Source organism: Triplophysa dalaica, chromosome 14, assembly GCF_015846415.1.
Source record: "Triplophysa dalaica isolate WHDGS20190420 chromosome 14, ASM1584641v1, whole genome shotgun sequence".
NCBI lineage: Eukaryota > Metazoa > Chordata > Actinopteri > Cypriniformes > Nemacheilidae > Triplophysa > Triplophysa dalaica.
In genome coordinates, this window is record NC_079555.1 from 16,581,831 (window position 1) to 16,599,548 (window position 17,718).

A 17,718-nucleotide genomic window follows, 5' to 3' on the forward strand; every position below is an offset into this window, starting at 1 on the left:
ACATTAAAGCAAGCATTAGTAATTATGTGTTCCCATCATAAATGACCCCTTGCATGGCAGCTGAAATCAGGTTTGAGCTGGGATAAAAACAGACCTGAGGTAAGAATTAAGCTTCCCTATCATGTTATTATGACAATATAGTTTATAAGGAACATGTGTTATGATAACTTCTTACATCTTCCAAAATGCAAAAATAAAAATATATTCAACAGAATCAACACAAAAAGTATTAGAAAAACTAGTAAAATATTTTAACATGCATTTCACTCAAATACCTCATAATGAGTGTTTAAATTAAATAAATAATGCTAAAATGAGTGATGTTTTTGTGGAATAGACGGGGCTCTCATGTGACTGCCTATGGGAGGGTTTAAAAATGATTGGGAGCCATCTTGCACACTCGCTTTACACCCCCAAATATATGTCACAACTCTACACTTCAAACTCGCAAACACAATTACACGGAGAGAAATTTTCAACCACCGTCGGTGAGTACACATATTGTCAAATGTACGTTCATTATAACAATGTTTGGTGAGCTTGAATTTAGGTTTCGAGGCTGTCTTTGTGCCCGTGTGTTTATATAGCCATCTCTGGTGTTTCGCCTTTATTTTTGGCCCGGCTACAGCATTTAGACAATCGCCATACATGTCTGTAAATGTGTTATTTAGATATTTTTAAATGTTAGTTATTGATCCTAATTTGAATGTTTTACGTTTGTGACCGCTATCAAAAAGTCTGTCAGATTTCATGCGCGTGCGGCCTCTATTTGGACGCGCTAGCGCTTGCACTGAGCTCGAGTTTTGGGTCCATTTTCATTTTCACCCGTTATGTATAAAACACTCACTTAACTATAGACAAATGTGTTGAAAAGATGCTATAGTATGCATTCATTTTTTATTCTGTCTGTTAAACTGTGATGGAAACCGGTTTAGCTGCGTAGCTAACTTTAGCATTAGCTGTTCGCTGAAATAGCCTATACGCTTCAGACGGTTGAGTTAAAATGTAAAACGTAAAGATGTTCGAAATTGTGACTACGTACATTTTTCTAAACCAGTGTTAAAACATTTACTTTGTGTTCGTTTATGAGCGTCATGACTCATTTTGAACCAGCCAACTTAAACGGATATCACGGTTTTATTTTAACTGGATTTAACAGTTGTTTAGTTATCGCACTGCTGTACGTTACCGGTTTCAAGCAAACACAAGAGTTTACGTTATGCGATCATGGTTTTAATGTGTTAGTGCTTTTTGGGGGGTGAAGTATTTCACGACAGGCTGGTCTGTTATATTATGAGGCCTATCCAGTTTGATTTGGTGCCAGGTGCTGCTGCTGCCAGTATTGGGGAGATTTCATTTGACATCAAACACATATTACAGTTTTTCTAACATTTGCATGCTTTCCATATTGAGCATATTGCAGCTTTATTATAAATGATTTTTGATTTGTATAGATGAACGTATAGATGGTTTCAGCGTCAACAAAAGTCACGTTATGTGGCCCAAACGTCCAGTGGCGCAAACGTCCGGTAGACCTGCGCACAGAACTGCCAAGTAGTTTAAATGTATAGTAAATTATAACATGTCAGTCGATAACCAAACACAGACCAGAAGTTGACTTGGACCAGCCGCTTGCGTTCAATTAAATCGTCTAACAGTGTTTGAAGTTATCAAATACCTCATTGGGAATTCTTTTTATATTTTTTTCTTTGGTGTTTTGTTCATTTTGATTTCCAAAAGTTGTGAGTTGTAGTGCTTTAAATTACAATATTTTCTTAGCATTTTTTTCTGTATCCCTCTACAATTAAAATAATAAAAGTGCTACACAATGCTATCGAAAAACTTTTTTGGCTGGATGGTTATATAATAGGGATGCACCGCAATGAAATTTCTTGTCCGAAGCTGAATAAAAATGAAACACTTGGCCAAATACGGACCAGCGAACATGGTTTTTGCATTTCTTCTATTTACGTAGCAAATTTTTCCATATTGCATGAACGGAATGGCTTTTTAATATTTTGTCTAGCTTTTTAATATAACAATATAATTTAAAATAAGGTTGAGCAAAACAAGTAAATTCGAACAAAACAATTTTTAAAAATATATTTAATAGCCTACATTAGGTCTATAACTGACTGCTGAAATAATGTACTGTACTTTGTACCCCTACAACAAAACACTTCATTAAAAAGTGTCATTAGGGTCACGATTCGATTTCGAATCGATCCTTGATGTACTAATACTAGCTAGTAAGCTAGACAGAGCTGAAAATTTCCTTTACGACGACACCTGAATTGTGAAAATCAGTTGAGGATTGCGAAAGTTATGATTTTTAGAATACCGAGAAATTGAGTTAACATTAACTACAATAGAAGTCGTCTGACCGAAAATGCTTATTATTCACACATTTTTGCTTGTAACTTCCTTATTTTATCAGATATTTGCGTGAAATTTGAATAGAAGTTAGAATTTTGTTTGTTCTTTCAAATGAAATCAAGAAAATGTACTGTTTTAAGTGGAATGGGCATTAGACCCATGGTAACTCATTGAAACAATTATAATTTATAAGCGTTTATTCATATTCATAAACATTTATATTCAGAATACAAGAGAAAACAACAATACACATCAATATTAATTGTTATTTCATATTCATACAAGTACACAACAAATATTCATTCTCTCCAGGAGGTGCTGTCTGGCTAGATCTGGCTGTGTGTTGGGCTCCTTTCTCCTTTTCATAATTAGCTGTAAAGACATAACATCAATTATTAGGCCCCTCAACTGTACATACATTGATTAACACTGGATTTCTCTAACATAAGCAGCACCAGAAGCCTAATAAACATGGAGAATCATCTTATATGTTTGTAAGTCTACATAATCTACATGATTATAGAAAGTTGGACATAAAATGTTCTAATCAACATGGCTCATGTGTTGCAGGATACTTTGGATAAAAGAGTAAACACAATTAAGAGACAACAAGCATAACTTTTTGATCACATTCATCCAATGCCACTTTTAAATTTGCTATATTCAGATTTGCCATAGATTTGCTATATTCAGCTAGAGGTTACATGAAAAAATGCAAAAAGACCTAAATAATATTATGCTTGTTTACTTTGTCATATCCACATTGCACTTGCCCAAGCCTACTGTCATATCAAGTGTTCTCAGCCTATTAATTTAGACAGTTACAGGCTAGTTCTCAGTAATCTAACTCGAAGTGATGTAAACTATGCAACCATTTTGACAAGTATGTCAGAAAAATCATGATATCCATATTAAACTACATAGCATCAGTAATAATGTCAAGAAAAACTAAGTCAGATAAAGTTAATATAGATGTTTTTTTTGTTTATATTGGCGCCGGCACTACATTCGCTTAACTACCCGCCACAAATGTGACTACCCAATTTCCGCGATTTAGTTAAATACTTTCTCCACCATGGATTTCGATGGAATTTCGTCAGTAACAAGATAAAAGCTATGAATTTAGGTCCACCTAGCTTTCAGTAGTGTCCAAAGCTTAGATGAAGCCCACCGACCGGTTGAACGCAACCCAAATTTTCTGAAAGCCGCAGTGACCTGAAATCACATTAGGGCTGATATCCCAAAGTGTCCAACGCTTCAGGGGCTTGCACTCGATGTAGTTACCGTCGTTTTCAGGAAAAACGTACTCCTACCAGGCGGCCAGGGGTAGATAATGAATGACATACACATTTTAGTACCATGCGGGTTGGACACATTTTTGAGACGGAATGTTCACCGTGAGTGGTTACTATGTCATCATACCTACTAATAGGCATATTTAGGATGTCATTGCGTCACGTAGGGTTTGGTATCGTTATAATTTTAACGATTCCTATTCTGCTTATCAAATCCGGTTCTTATCGATTCTCTGTTCTGATTCCAATATTTTTTGGGTAGAGAAAAAAATTGCGAGTACTTGAAAACATTTTTTACATTTTATTCTTGCCAAATTCAGGTTATAATCAGTAGGCTGTAACTGTTAACTTTGATAATTCATCAAATAATGAAATAAATATCACTTCAGTTAAGGAATAATCAGAAGCAATTACAAACCCAAACTATTTACGTATAACACAAAAATAAAACACAAAATATATCACATGCAGTAGTTAGATCGTCCATTAGCTAAACAATTATTTGTGAATAAAATACTGAATTCATTTTTAAAAACTGATTGAATTAATAATTCAAATTAATATAATTTAGAATAAACTAGAACACTTTTTCCAGTAGCTTCCCGGATGCATTTAATTGTGATCACATTAAAAAAATTAAATAACTTAAACTGAACTGATTGTCTTTTTATCTCCATCTGTATTTTGTACCGGAGTGTGAGACGCTGCTAATAGCTGTAAGTTAGATGATGCGTTGTAGCAGGAGGACTCGAGGCGGAGAGATTTAAACACTGTGTATTTTTTCAGATTAATGACGCTTTTCATCATATAAAAGGTACTTCATCCCTTTCACAAAATATATTTTCCACATGTATTGCATGTGGCAATGCTACCATCTTTTTTCACAAAGTTTAACCAAACTTTTAAAAGTTTCCTGCGTTCATAGTGCCGATGCCTGATGGTAATAAACTGCGTCTGTGCTTAATGAGATAAGGTCCTTATCACAGGTCTTGGCAGACAGATATAACGGTAAAATGCTCACTGCCATTCGCGAGTGATTGGGGAAAAAGTCAGGAATCTGTAAACTGATCCAAACTGTGTGCGTCCTATCGAATCCCCAGTTCTATGAAATTTGTAACCAGATCTCGATACCAAACCCTACCATCAAGTTTGCGCAGAGTCGGACTAGTGTTGGTACTTTGGCTTCTCGGGGCTTGACATATCAAGTGGTTGTTCTTTGGACAAATACATTTGTCATTCACTTGTCCAAATATAAAAATGATATATTTTATTTGAAGTGTCAATAAGGTTGTTTCGGATTTTGATTGGTCAAGTTAAGGGGTGTACCGGTATTTCGCGATACAAAAATGTTACGACACGCATCGTGGATAGATGGGGATATTTTACGTTTTGTTTAACTCTATTCGTTGAGCGGTCAAGACGCTACCTACTCTGCGCCAGAGTGTCACGTGTGCTTATCTCACATATTCGATAGAGAGAGAAGTCTCTGGAAGAAGAGGAAGCACAAGACACAATCTGTCTCTTCACGTGTTTAAAGAACGTCTTGCTTTCCTTCAAATCGCCGGTAAAACACAGCGAACTTGAAGCGTGACTGCAGGCGAGTCACCACGAAAATCTTTACGAAGTCCGTTACAAACGTGTCCATATGCCAATGTGAATTTATCCGCTAATGTGAGCTGCTGCATAACGTGATATTCAACATAAAGTAAGCCAAAAGACACCACTGTTCCGATCAGAGAAGTGATGAAGTGATTCGTATTGTATATTAAAAGATTGAATGTCATGCTTAAAAAGTATGTGATTTGCATAATTGAAGAAATGTGATAGTTTATGTAATTATCCTTTTTAAAGATTAGATATTTCTCATTCATTACCATCTCGAGAATGACTGTGCAAAGACATTAGCCTAGGGCTTTTGAGTGTGAGCTCTATCAGAGCGTTTCATTGGTTGAACGTACTGAATGAATACGCCCTTCACGAACGAGTCAATTGAGTCAAATTGAGACTGAATAATGGAGTTCATGGTCTAATATTCTCAGTGTTGCGACAATGCAAATCCAGTAGTTACTGAACTTTTCTGAGAAATAAAGATAATGACATGGTTTAATTTAATTCTAAGGTAAAGTAAATTATGTTAAAACAGTTACATTTTTGTATAGAACATTTAATTACACTAATTAAATTAGTTAATCCAGATAGATTTTAGTAAACCAATGTAATGTAGATTTTGTTTACTAAAAGTAGACTAAAATATGACTATAAACTAAAATGCAATTTAGTTTAAGTCATCTTAGTCTAGTCAAAAGAATAAAACTAAATCAAAATTTGCTGTCAAAATTGACACTGATCTTAATTCTAATTTCATTTAAGGCTTAAAATGTTAAAATTCTTTATTAAATTGTATGTACAAAAAGTAACTAAATTGTTAATGTTTTGAAAATAAATGCTATTTGTTTTTCAGTTTTGAATTTTGTCCAAAATATCGAGAACCCAGCATCGAGATATGTATTGAATCATGAGCTGAGTGTATCGTTACACCCCTAGTCAAGTTTGCTTATAAGCATCTTACCTAGTGTCCAGTACGGCCACCTAAATGTGTTAATACTAGGGATGGGTATCGTTAAGGTTTTAACGGTATTACTACTTTTATCGGTACCACTTATCGATCCGGTACTTTAACGGTACTCTTATCGGTACTTTTTGTTGTGTTTTTAATGAAAGATAAAACTAAAGCTGGAGTTGTTTTCACTATTTAAAACATTCTTTACTGACCTTACATATCTTAATGCATGTAAAAGATGACTGATACCCGCCTATTATTCATAGAGAATTAAAATAAAAATGCATGGGGGCCTAAGTTTGTTTGTGTTTTTTGTTGTTGTTGTTGTTTAATAATACAGAAAAGGTATTCCAATTATGTGTTGTGGCTGGAGATCTTCTCTTTTGTGATGATGTGTGTAGTGTAGCACATGCACATGCATCAGCAACAGGCCCTGTCAGGTTCATGCCTTAGACACTTTATACATTCAAATCCTTGCTATCAGATGCCCAGATGTCATTTCAAATCATGGTCTTGTCCTGGCTGTGCAGTGTAACATGTTTGGGCTTAAATGTTATACAGGTTTGGAACCTCTTGCAATGTACACACACACAAAAAGTCTATGTATTTCATCACTACAAATTAATTTTTAGGCAAGCTCTGCTTTATAATTTTTTAAGCGTAATTTACCATTATTCATCCTTTTTAAATGCAGTACTGTGAAAGCATTTTTTATGTTTAAGATTTATTTAGGCTACTGCAGAAAAAAAACTCTAAATATTTATATATAGGCTATTCTTTAATGTGATGTGTGTTTATTAAATTATTACATACTAATTTAAAGAAACCTTATGCAATGTTTATGTCGGCGGTAGGCTACGTACCTCAGGACGTGGATGATGAACTAGTAGCTAGGTTGTCGAAATCTTTACATTTCTCTGTCTGCCCATTAATCACTTTTGAAAGATGTTTTGTCAGATTGCTTGTGTTTCGGCTCTTTCAAGCAAAAATCTTGTTTCACTTGTCGCAACGAGCATTGTCTGCATCCACTCGACCGTTTGATTCTCTCCGCCATCGTCACTCTATTAAGCGCGAACTTTCGTGTTGTTCGCGCGCGCGCGATTTCATGTTGTGCGCGCGCGAGCTCTGTGTAGTGTGGGACTGACGGACATTTCGCGTGCGAGATTGCGATTAACGAAAATGCAAGTAAATGTCTTTAATATTACCGCATATTAGAAATGGTTGGTCAGTTTAAATATGCTAGGTACGTTTATTTAGCAACAAGAAATAGGAAATGTTTTTCTTAATTTATCCAGTACCGACAGCAGAACCGTTAACGTCAGAGCTTATCGATACTTCGTCTTTTATAATTCAGCACCGGGACCGATAAAGTACCGAGTTTCGGTACCCATCCCTAGTTAATACGCTCCATGATTGCTATAGAACAAAGGCAAGCAGTAATTATTATTAGTTTCAGGGCGGTGCGTACATTTTTTTTGCACATAGCACTCGTGCTGCAGAGGCCAACAGTTGTAGCACAAGTATAAAACCATAGTCTGTTGTCATCATTAAAAAATATCAAGTACTGTTCATCACATGAGTAGGTAGGAAACTGACAAATGACATCAATCTTACATACAGATGGATAAATCAGGGCCATATAGTTTTTAGTTTACCTAAATTTGTTTTTTTCTAGTTCTGTTTATTTTTTATTATACAATAGTGTTCTATTTGTGATATACCACGATTCACAAATCACTGTAGAATTCTATAGGATAGTATCACTATAGTATCAAGGAATTTTACTTCAGTTACTCAGTGTATAATTGTTTTACCTTACCACAGTATACTATAGGGATGGGCACGAGTACTCGGACACAACAGCGGCGATCAATGATAAAAACGATGATCATTGGGGTCTATAAACACATTTTTAAAATATAATTATTTTCTACCTTCTGATTAGTTTTGCTGGCATTTCAGAGATTTGATTGGTTGTGTCGCAGAGTCAAGTCCTAAGCACAGAAGGGTATATTGAAAGCGCACAGTGTTGCCTGCTTTTACTTTGATAAACTTGACGAAAATACAGTCAAGTGCAAAATGTGCAATGCAAAGCTACATAATAATCTACTAAAAGTTTGATTCGTTATCATCTTACACTCTGTCGTTATCATCTTACACTCTGTCGTTATCATCTTGCACATCTTACACACAGCACGCGAGCGGGGCAATGCAACTTGGCAAAAAGCAACAGAACAAGGCGTTTGTTGCTTCTCTTCGTGCTGCATCAGTGGGCACAGAATTTCTGTAACTTGTATATTAAATATTTCCAAAGTAAAAAAAATCAATAGGTGACATTTGCAATTAATGGTCTTTAGAAAACGTATTAATTTGCAGACATCTTTTGACATCTACAGACTGCTAAAAGGGGTATTTAAAGAAAGACAACTGATAAACATAACATGGTATTATCGGTTTAAAGAGTAGGTAGCATGAGCTTATGAAAATGACATTTCATCCAGTCTGTTATGTTGCCATTTTTGAAAGTAAGCTGTAAGCGGAGCGAATCATTTGAGAGTCAGTCAAGAAGTAAGGTACGAATAACTGCCTATTATTGCGACATTATAGTGTTTAAACACATTGTATGTACATAAACTTGATGTTGGACTCTCCATAAACCAAAGTAGGACCAAAAACCATATGCTAGGTACTCTTTAAAATAACCTGAAAACATGAAATGCGCATGAAATGAACCTGAAAACATGAAATGCGCTACTTGATGAAAAGCTCTTATAGCGCAGCTTCTCTATTAGTGTAAATATGGTGATGAGCTCCAGTCACACACTCTCATGATGTGTTTTTACCGTAATGACAGAAATGATCTCGCACTCGGACTTATCAAAGCAGACAAATCATCGACCATCACTTGTGTAGTATGTTAATCTGTGCACATCATTCACTCTGACATGCAGAACAGCCAGATGAAATATTTGAATAAAATAATATCTGAGACCAATCGGATCTCATGCTACGAGAACTCGTCACATCCCTGCTATTTAACAATTCAGACAGCAGTCTGATTCAAACAATATGCTTCTATTCCTAATATGAGTACATTCATAAATACTCCATCTACATACTGTACCAACATCAACAATGTTTTGCTAATAGCAGTAAATGAATGATCTTGACCGAAAGCTGGTACTGTACAGTTTTTTTTAACTGTGAGCAGCATGCAGCTGGAGAAGTTTAACCAAAGGAAAGATTTATGATTTATCGGCAATAACATATCAGCCTAAATATTTATTATGGTCCGATACTGATAACATAAAAAATGACCCTGTATCGGCTGATGCCGATATTTATTGTGCATCCCTAGTTATAAGCTTCAAGATGTTTCTCTCTCTCTCCTGCAGGTGGAAAACCTTAAATTGTTTATGCTTTGGAGAGAAAGGAATGGGCCGAAAAATTGACAAGAGTAACACTGGCGTCCTCGCCCTTGGTCTGTGAAACTTCCCTTTTGCAAGGAGGCATTCGTTCATTTGCGGAAGGATAACTGAAGCTAATACTCCTGCTTATAATATCTGTGACCTGTTGCTTGAATGACCTTCATATTGAGAAGCTCCACAAGATACTTTCATATTGAGAAAAAAAGGAACTAGTGAAAAATATTGCTTTAACTTTTTTGTGCGCTTTGGACACGGAGAAAGGTGCGGCAAGGACAACCTGCAAATTCTTTTGCAAGCCCATCAGGCCAAGTATTATTTCCACTGTTGTTTTTGTCGCTCACTGTTTGGAGGAAGGAATATTAAGGAATGAGTACAGCCAGAATGGAGAACCCTGTTATTCTTGGACTGTCGAATCAGAATGGCCAAATGAGAGGCTCTGTGAAGCCAGCAGGGGGCCCTGGAGGTGGTGGAGGGGGGTCCCAAATAACGCAGCCTGCCCAGGTTAAAGGCTCCAGCACAGTCAACAATGGCAACTCTCAGCCTGCGCCCACAGCCAACACCATCATTAAGTAAGTCCTTACATGTTAATTATACATAATGCAATAAACTCTTCCCCTGGGTCATGCAAGTGTTTTGTTTCGTTTCCATTTAGGCCTGGGGATGACTGGAAGAAGAATCTGAAGCTTCCTCCAAAGGATATGCGCATGAAAACTTCAGTAAGTCCAGTTGTATACAGTAGCCTCTGATACAGAATGTGTTCTGGACAAATCGGTGCCGGCAGGAACTCAATGACTCTCATTTGTTTACAGGATGTGACGGCCACCAAGGGAAACGAGTTTGAGGATTACTGCCTGAAGCGGGAGCTTCTCATGGGCATCTTTGAAATGGGCTGGGAGAAACCATCACCTATACAGGTAACAGGCAGAAAGCACTTGACCCCTTTAGCATGAATGAAGATATTTGCTGGACAGAAGTGTGAATCCGATCCATCTGCTCATTCCTGCAGGAGGAGAGCATTCCCATTGCGTTGTCTGGAAGGGACATTCTGGCAAGAGCCAAGAACGGCACAGGAAAAAGTGGCGCCTACCTCATTCCCTTACTTGAACGCATTGACCTGAAGAAAGACAACATACAAGGTAAGGTGACACGCTTGCAGTGGAGATATGTTTGTTTTTAAAGTGGCTTCATGTCTAAAACACTTTTGGGTGTTGCAGCGATGGTCATTGTGCCCACTAGAGAACTGGCTCTACAAGTGAGTCAGATCTCCATCCAGGTCAGCAAACACATGGGCGGGGTTAAGGTCATGGCAACTACAGGTGGAACCAACCTCCGTGATGACATAATGAGACTGGATGAAACGGGCAAGTGATCATAATGTGGAAGCATGGCTTTTTGCATATTTTCAGAAACTGTGCGTGCAGTCTTCTAATGCTGTTTCTTTTCTCTTATAGTGCATGTTATCATTGCCACTCCAGGAAGAATCTTAGACCTCATCAAAAAGGGGGTGGCCAAAGTCAGCCAAGTACAGATGGTGGTGTTGGATGAGGCGAGTTTTGTTTTTTACTTGTGTAACTGTCATCCTACAAGTACACAGATCTCATGGATGTTTTACTCCCGTGTTACCTATTAGGCTGATAAGCTCCTGTCACAGGACTTTGTAACGATGATGGAAGAACTTCTCAGCTCCTTGTCCAAACAAAGGCAAATTCTTCTGTATTCTGCCACTTTCCCACTGAGCGTGCAGAAGTTTATGGTAAGTCAAATGGTTTTTGATTCTTAAATATGTGGCGTGTTAGTGGTGCATTTACACTTGTTTTGTGCACAGAATACTCACCTGCAGAAGCCCTATGAGATAAACCTGATGGAGGAGCTGACCCTCAAAGGAGTCACCCAGTATTACGCCTATGTAACTGAAAGGCAGAAAGTCCATTGCCTTAATACGCTCTTCTCCAGGGTAAAAATCTCTTCAGTGTTCTCACACTAATGCCATTTTTAGGTCTTTTTTTTACTTTTGCAGAATATAACCGCATTTGTATTAATTCTTAGAGTTTTTGTTTGTGTGTGTATTTAGCTCCAGATCAATCAATCGATAATATTCTGCAATTCATCCCAGCGAGTGGAGCTCTTGGCCAAGAAGATATCTCAGCTTGGTTACTCGTGTTTCTACATTCACGCCAAGATGAGACAGGTGGGTGTAACTGGTGCCTGTGGGGTTACCGCACTGCTCCTAGCAGAAGATACTGATGCTGATGTAATCATTGCTCAAGTGCTTGGAAGATGTTTCCATTAGTTTGGGCTAATAGTACCTTCATGATGTTTTTATCTTGGTAGTGATGTTAATGCATGTTTACCTTTTTTTAGGAACACAGAAACCGTGTGTTCCATGACTTCAGAAATGGCTTATGTCGAAATCTCGTCTGCACTGGTAAGTACTTATCATTCTGCATTAAAAACATTTATAGACAATAATCTGGTTTCCATTACAGATTTGCGCCGCCATTGACTAGTATCTCCTCTTTTAAGAATCAATAGTTCTCTGCCAAACACACAGTTAATACAGCAGTCTGTGTCTGTGTAATGTTGTACAGAATCTCTGAACCTAGGGTAAATATTTGATCTGTTTTTAATCATTATTCTGAGTCTTATCTTTGCAGACTCTTTGATTAAACAGCTGACATAATAAGAAATTTTTTGGCAAAGTAATGCATTTTTTTAAGAAAACTACCCACATCTAGGGAGGGATAAAAAAGAGCAATTGAAGATGGAATACTTTTCTGTTTAAAAGCAGAGACTCAAAGTTTAGAGGAAACGTTAAAAAAATGCTGGCGCTAGTGGGGTAAGAGCAATGTTATGCGACTGAAGTGTTTTTATCTTCTCTCATGAAGTCATATGGCCAACTTTAGGTTTTATGGTGGGAAATAAACCAACTTTAGGAGTGCATAATACCACCTACTGTGGTGAAAGAGTAAAGAAATGTCTAAATTAACCCACTGTTTCCAATAAATCTGTATACTGGACTCCTGCGTTAGTGCCATCATATGAGATGTGAATTCCTTGCATCCTATCTTTTTCAAACATAATGCGAATGATCATGTGACTCGTACACCACATGACTTGGGAATGTTACAAACATGTTTATTTTCAACACTGATAATGGTTTATTATCGTGAAAACATCTTTTGACAAATTTGGACAAATCTTCTCTTTGGGTCCTTTAGATTGATTTTTTTTTTTTTTTTAAGAACTCGCTTTGACAATCAGTAGTTTAATAACCACAATGTTTATCGACCATGTTTTTCTTGTTTTTAGATCTCTTCACAAGAGGAATTGATATACAAGCTGTGAATGTGGTGATCAACTTTGATTTCCCCAAACTTGGGGAGACGTACCTCCATCGCATTGGCAGATCCGGTGAGTCCACTTTGCATTGATAGTTTGACAAGTATGCGTTTGAAGGAACAGCACATTGACCTTCTCATCTGCTCCCAGGTCGTTTCGGACACTTGGGTCTTGCCATTAACTTGATCACCTACGATGACCGCTTTAACCTGAAGGGTATTGAAGAACAGCTGGGTACTGAGATCAAGCCTATTCCCAGCAGTATTGACAAGAGTCTATATGTGGCCGAGTACCACAGTGAAAGTGGGGAGGAGGTCAAACTGTGAGCAGTAGAGGTGAGTTCAAACGTCATCCATACTTGCGCTTTTACAATCATACCGTTTTTCAGATGCTTTCAACATTTTTGATGTTTGCGTTCTGTGACTTATGCTCATATGTGACTTCTTGTTTTCTACCCTCTACAGATCACCAATCCTTCTCCCCTAGTTCCATGTCTTTCCCCCTACTTGTGTCTAGGGAATAGTTTTTTTTTTTTTTTTAAACTTTATCTTCCGTCTGTCTTCCTTTCCCCGCACCTTCTTACCCAAGCTCCTTCCTTTTTGTCTGGTGCCACCACAAGGATTGTGACGCTGTCCCAATAATCGGGGAAGGACTCATGGGCCAATAAAGGACTGTTGCACCAATATTTTTTCAACACTGAAGAGTTCGAATCACTTCGAGGAGGGAAAGAGGGGACGTGAGGATTTATCTGCCATGAAAAAGAAATGATTACTCGTCGCCTGCAAGCACATCCACACCCTGCTGTCGCTCTATCCCTCGGCTCACCTTCATATTTCCAGTCATTTGTAACAAGTGCCTTAACAAGCAGTCTAACTTGTTCAAAAGTAATAACCGGATTGATTTATGACATTTCCCATCACTTGTTTTGGAGACACCAGGATCTTACGCGTTTTAGTATTGCTTGTCAGCCCATTTCGTTTGACGTCAGAAGATCCATTTTGCGTTTGCCACCTATAGATTTTTGTGACAGGATTTCACAGCGAGAGAGCGGATAGGGCAGCGAATGTGATTTGCGCAGTCTCTGGCGTGAATAGAGAAACCCCCTGGAGAACTGAGATGATATCAGCGATGAGCGTGGCAACAGAGATGGGGATAACGTTCCAGTGGCAAGCTTTCAAAAGTCCCACAAGGCTCTCAATGGCTTTTACCTTCATTTGCTCATGGAACATACCGTGCCTCTAGAGACCCATAACTCTTTCCTCCTCGGTCTTCAGTGGGCCAACACTAAGAGACTTTGACCAGACTCTCACAAGCCTTTCTCCTGGCCATGAGGACTCCCTATTTAGACGAATGTGGATCCTTTTCTTTTGATTTCAGAGCAGTTTCACATTCTTGTCGGCTAGGCACGCTGTCCTAAATGTGCCATTTTATACAGATCTGGCACATTGTAAACATTTTGTAAATACTTCATTTTTTTTTTTTAATAGATTGTTTTAAAACAAGCTAAACGGGCTGGATGACTCTTGAGAAGAATATCGCGAAGAAGATCTTTTAAATTCAGGACTCTGTCAGCACTGGATGGCACTGTTTTGTTTGCTTATTCTGTTCTTTCAATCTTGGGAAAGTTTGGCCAAATTTAAACCTTTCCAAGCAGCGCACCACTCTTGTTATATAAACAGCGATTTGGGCTTCTTTATTTCAAAGCATTTTGTTCAAGAGTTTGGGTATAAGCTTCAAAGCCTTAAAGTATAGTTTCATCCGGTGGTGCGGTTGGTTAAATTTGCACTTGTGTTCTATAAATTATTAACAGTCATCCGTAAGCCACTGTTGACAGAAGTTCCTGATGTTGGGTAGCTCAAATAATAGGCCTCATTTAAGGGTTTGTGAAAACAAGAGGCTCATTTACTTTCCAGCCTTTTGCTTGTAACTGACTTATGAGGCACTCAGCAGGGTCCCCTTGTCCGGGCGACCATAGAGATAATTTAATATTTTCATCATGTAATAGTGCTACTTGCTGCAGTGCAGCTCGAATTGGTGATGCGCAAAAACGTTAAACATGAGCGAGATGTGTAGCTGTTACGTGGGTCTGTGTTCACCACTGTTGGCACTAGGGCATGACTTTAAACAGACCGTTGGGGAGGTGGGATTGACTTGGATGTACCCCTTTGGAAAAAGAAAAATAGAAAAAAACCGGGATGCCAAGAATTCGAAATAATGGACCGATATAATGTAGCGGCAGAGAAATAGTGCACCGTAAGTCAGCAGTCTTTTTTGTGTAAGAAGACCATGTTCTCAAGATGCTGCACAGATTTAACAGAAGAATCTAAACCTTTGCAGTGTGAGCTGCACTTAAGTTTGAACTGTAGTTCAGGGGTCGGGCAATAATAATACGGGCTGCACACGTGTTGGGGGCACTTCCTCGGTTTGGGCACTGAAATGTTCAGACCGAGTTTTTTTTGTTTTGTGGAAATTGTGGCAGGGATGTGGGTATTTAACATGGGTATTTCATGGGTGCTGATAACCAAATGAGTTTTTTTCTTTTTGCAGCGCAATATTTCCCCCCAAACACTAATAGCCTTTAATGATTCGCTTCCTATTTTGGGGGATTGACAGGGGCATGTTCAATACACTTAAGCCCTTCCGCTGCTTTTGAGTAAATTTGGGCCCATGCCGTTTTGAGGGGTGTTTATTTTGGGTGGGCTGGAGATTGGGAGGGATGCAATATGTGTTTTGTGATAATTGGCTGAAATGAATTGATATCTGTCCCCATTTAAAAGTCACACGCAGGTGAGATGTGTTGTTGTTTGATTTAATGGCTCGGCATTGTGTGCTGTGGAATGTTGCATGAGGTTTTTCATGTACCTTAAAGCAAGTTTTGTCCTCTTATTGTCAGGTTTGTAACCAAATTATAAGCAAAAATAAGTTGTTCAATGACTTCTATTAATAATGTGCAACATTTCCCCAGCAGCATTGCTTGAGTCTAAACTTGTATTCTCTTCTCTATTGTGTGTGCGCCTTTGTGTAGGCACATTCCCCATGTTTTTTTTTTTCTTGAATCAAGAGATCTGCTTTAGAGAAGAGTATATGAATTAATGGGCTCGTTGGCAGCAGCCTAGTTTTTATTTCAAAAACTATTGTTGTGAAAAGCACTGTGTGATCCTAAAATGTTGTAAAGCAGCATCTGTCGGATGTGCCGTGCTCTTGACCACAGTGGTATGGGGTTTTGTTTACTTTTCCTCAGTTTTATTTGGAAGAATGATGTGGAGAACATCTTGCCTGTTTGAAAGTAAAGTTTCCCTTGTATACAACATATTTTTTTTAACACCAACATCCACACATTCTTCTAAATGTTTTTTTTTTGGTTGGGAGGGGTGGGTGGTTTGCTGCCCTGATGCATCCTTAGATTCTTGACACTTGGCAGTACCGCTGGTCTGTTCAGAGTAGGAACATTGAGATGCATCAGTCTGGGTTGAGGGTGAGCGGGTGGGTAATAATGGAGAGAATAATTAAGAGAATTTGGAAAACAAAAAATTGAAATCAACATCTGGAGTTCTGGGTAAGGAAAATTCGATCTCTATACTTTGCCCCTAAATTTGAGATTTTTGTTTTCTTAAGCAAGCACCAGTTGTGTATTGCATTTCAAAATGACCAGTTAAATTTACAAAGTTATTTTTGTTTTCTCCTTTTTGAAATTGGGCAGTTATAATTGGCATTGTTCTCAGTGATGCTACATTTTAAAGACTGAAGTTATGTGATGTGTAGTAAATGCAATGGTTAACATCTATGATGGTTTTTTGTTGAAAAATAAAGCTCACTGAAGTTCCATTAAAGTCTGAGAGGTTTTCATTTTAACACGGTACCTTTAAGCATGATTTATTAGGTATGCACCCCGATACTAAGCTTATCTTCTTGTACTCGTAAAAATGCACCAATACCAAATACTGATACCTCATGTGACAGAACTGACTGATATTTTTTTTGAGAGTTTGAAAAGAACATAACATTGTTTGTATATTTTTCGTTGTGTGTAATTGAGAAGCTTTTCTATTTTTATTGTTCTCACTGTGTTGTGAAAAGGTACAGGCATAGATATCGGCGAGGGCCAGAAAAAAAAACTGCATTCGTACTCACTTTAAAAAATGCTATCGGTGCATCCCTAATGATTATCTTTTTATCTTAAGAGTTGGTGTGGGTCTTTCTGCCCAGAACTTTACAAAATTCTGTTTTTCTCTTGTGCATGTCTATTAAAGTGTTTGGGGAATCATTCATGCATTCAGCTCCCAAATGCAACTACATTTCTACTTTTAGCATAAAATGCACTCTGTTTCTCTCTTTGTACTGCCTCTGAGAAAGGAAAGGTCGTTAGAGTGTAAGACTCCTTAAGTCTTAGACCAGAAATGTTAAACCCAATTTTTTCTTTTACTGATCCTTGAAGTTTTGTTTGCGGCATGAAAGTTCCTAACCGCTTGGAGTTGCTGTTTTTATTACCGTTCTGTATTTGTTACATACACAGCATTACTTGCATCAATGAAAGTCTATCCATATACTAAACCCTTTGTGACAGTACTGCTTTGTTTCACTAGATGGCAGTGTCTGTTAAATTCTTTCCTACAATTTTGTTTCTGTTACACAATTTATACTTGGTATTACTAAGTCCCACGTGATGTTATCTTCTTCATACGGGTCAGTGTGCTTATAAACTGTTGGTGATTTTTTTTTT

At 37.8% G+C, this 17,718-nt stretch overlaps 1 protein-coding gene across 2 annotated transcripts; it reads left to right on the forward strand.

Annotated features, from left to right (window-relative positions):
• The first annotated feature begins 351 nt into the window (after positions 1 to 351).
• ddx6 (DEAD (Asp-Glu-Ala-Asp) box helicase 6) lies at positions 352 to 16,828 on the forward strand. 2 transcript variants are annotated; one of them, XM_056766339.1, is made up of 14 exons: positions 352 to 488; positions 9,627 to 10,228; positions 10,312 to 10,375; positions 10,469 to 10,573; positions 10,666 to 10,795; positions 10,874 to 11,020; positions 11,111 to 11,205; positions 11,290 to 11,412; positions 11,485 to 11,613; positions 11,731 to 11,847; positions 12,021 to 12,084; positions 12,969 to 13,070; positions 13,149 to 13,333; positions 13,463 to 16,828. In XM_056766339.1, the coding sequence occupies exons 2-13, from the start codon at positions 10,026 to 10,028 to the stop codon at positions 13,322 to 13,324; spliced, it is 1,455 nt and encodes a 484-aa protein (XP_056622317.1). In that variant the 5' UTR covers positions 352 to 488; positions 9,627 to 10,025; the 3' UTR covers positions 13,325 to 13,333; positions 13,463 to 16,828. The 2 variants fall into 2 exon arrangements, with proteins under 2 accessions (XP_056622317.1, XP_056622316.1); XM_056766338.1 differs by having other exon boundaries at positions 391 to 510.
• Positions 16,829 to 17,718: the final 890 nt, after the last annotated feature.

Bases quoted from the DNA above. Each gene is read 5' to 3' on its own strand.
- ddx6 (XM_056766339.1), top strand. From the start codon at position 10,026: ATGAGTACAGCCAGAATGGAGAACCCTGTTATTCTTGGACTGTCGAAT. The intron at 11,206-11,289 runs GCGAGTTTTGTT...GTTACCTATTAG, and splicing joins AGATGGTGGTGTTGGATGAG to GCTGATAAGCTCCTGTCACA. The intron at 11,413-11,484 runs GTAAGTCAAATG...TTTTGTGCACAG, and splicing joins TGAGCGTGCAGAAGTTTATG to AATACTCACCTGCAGAAGCC.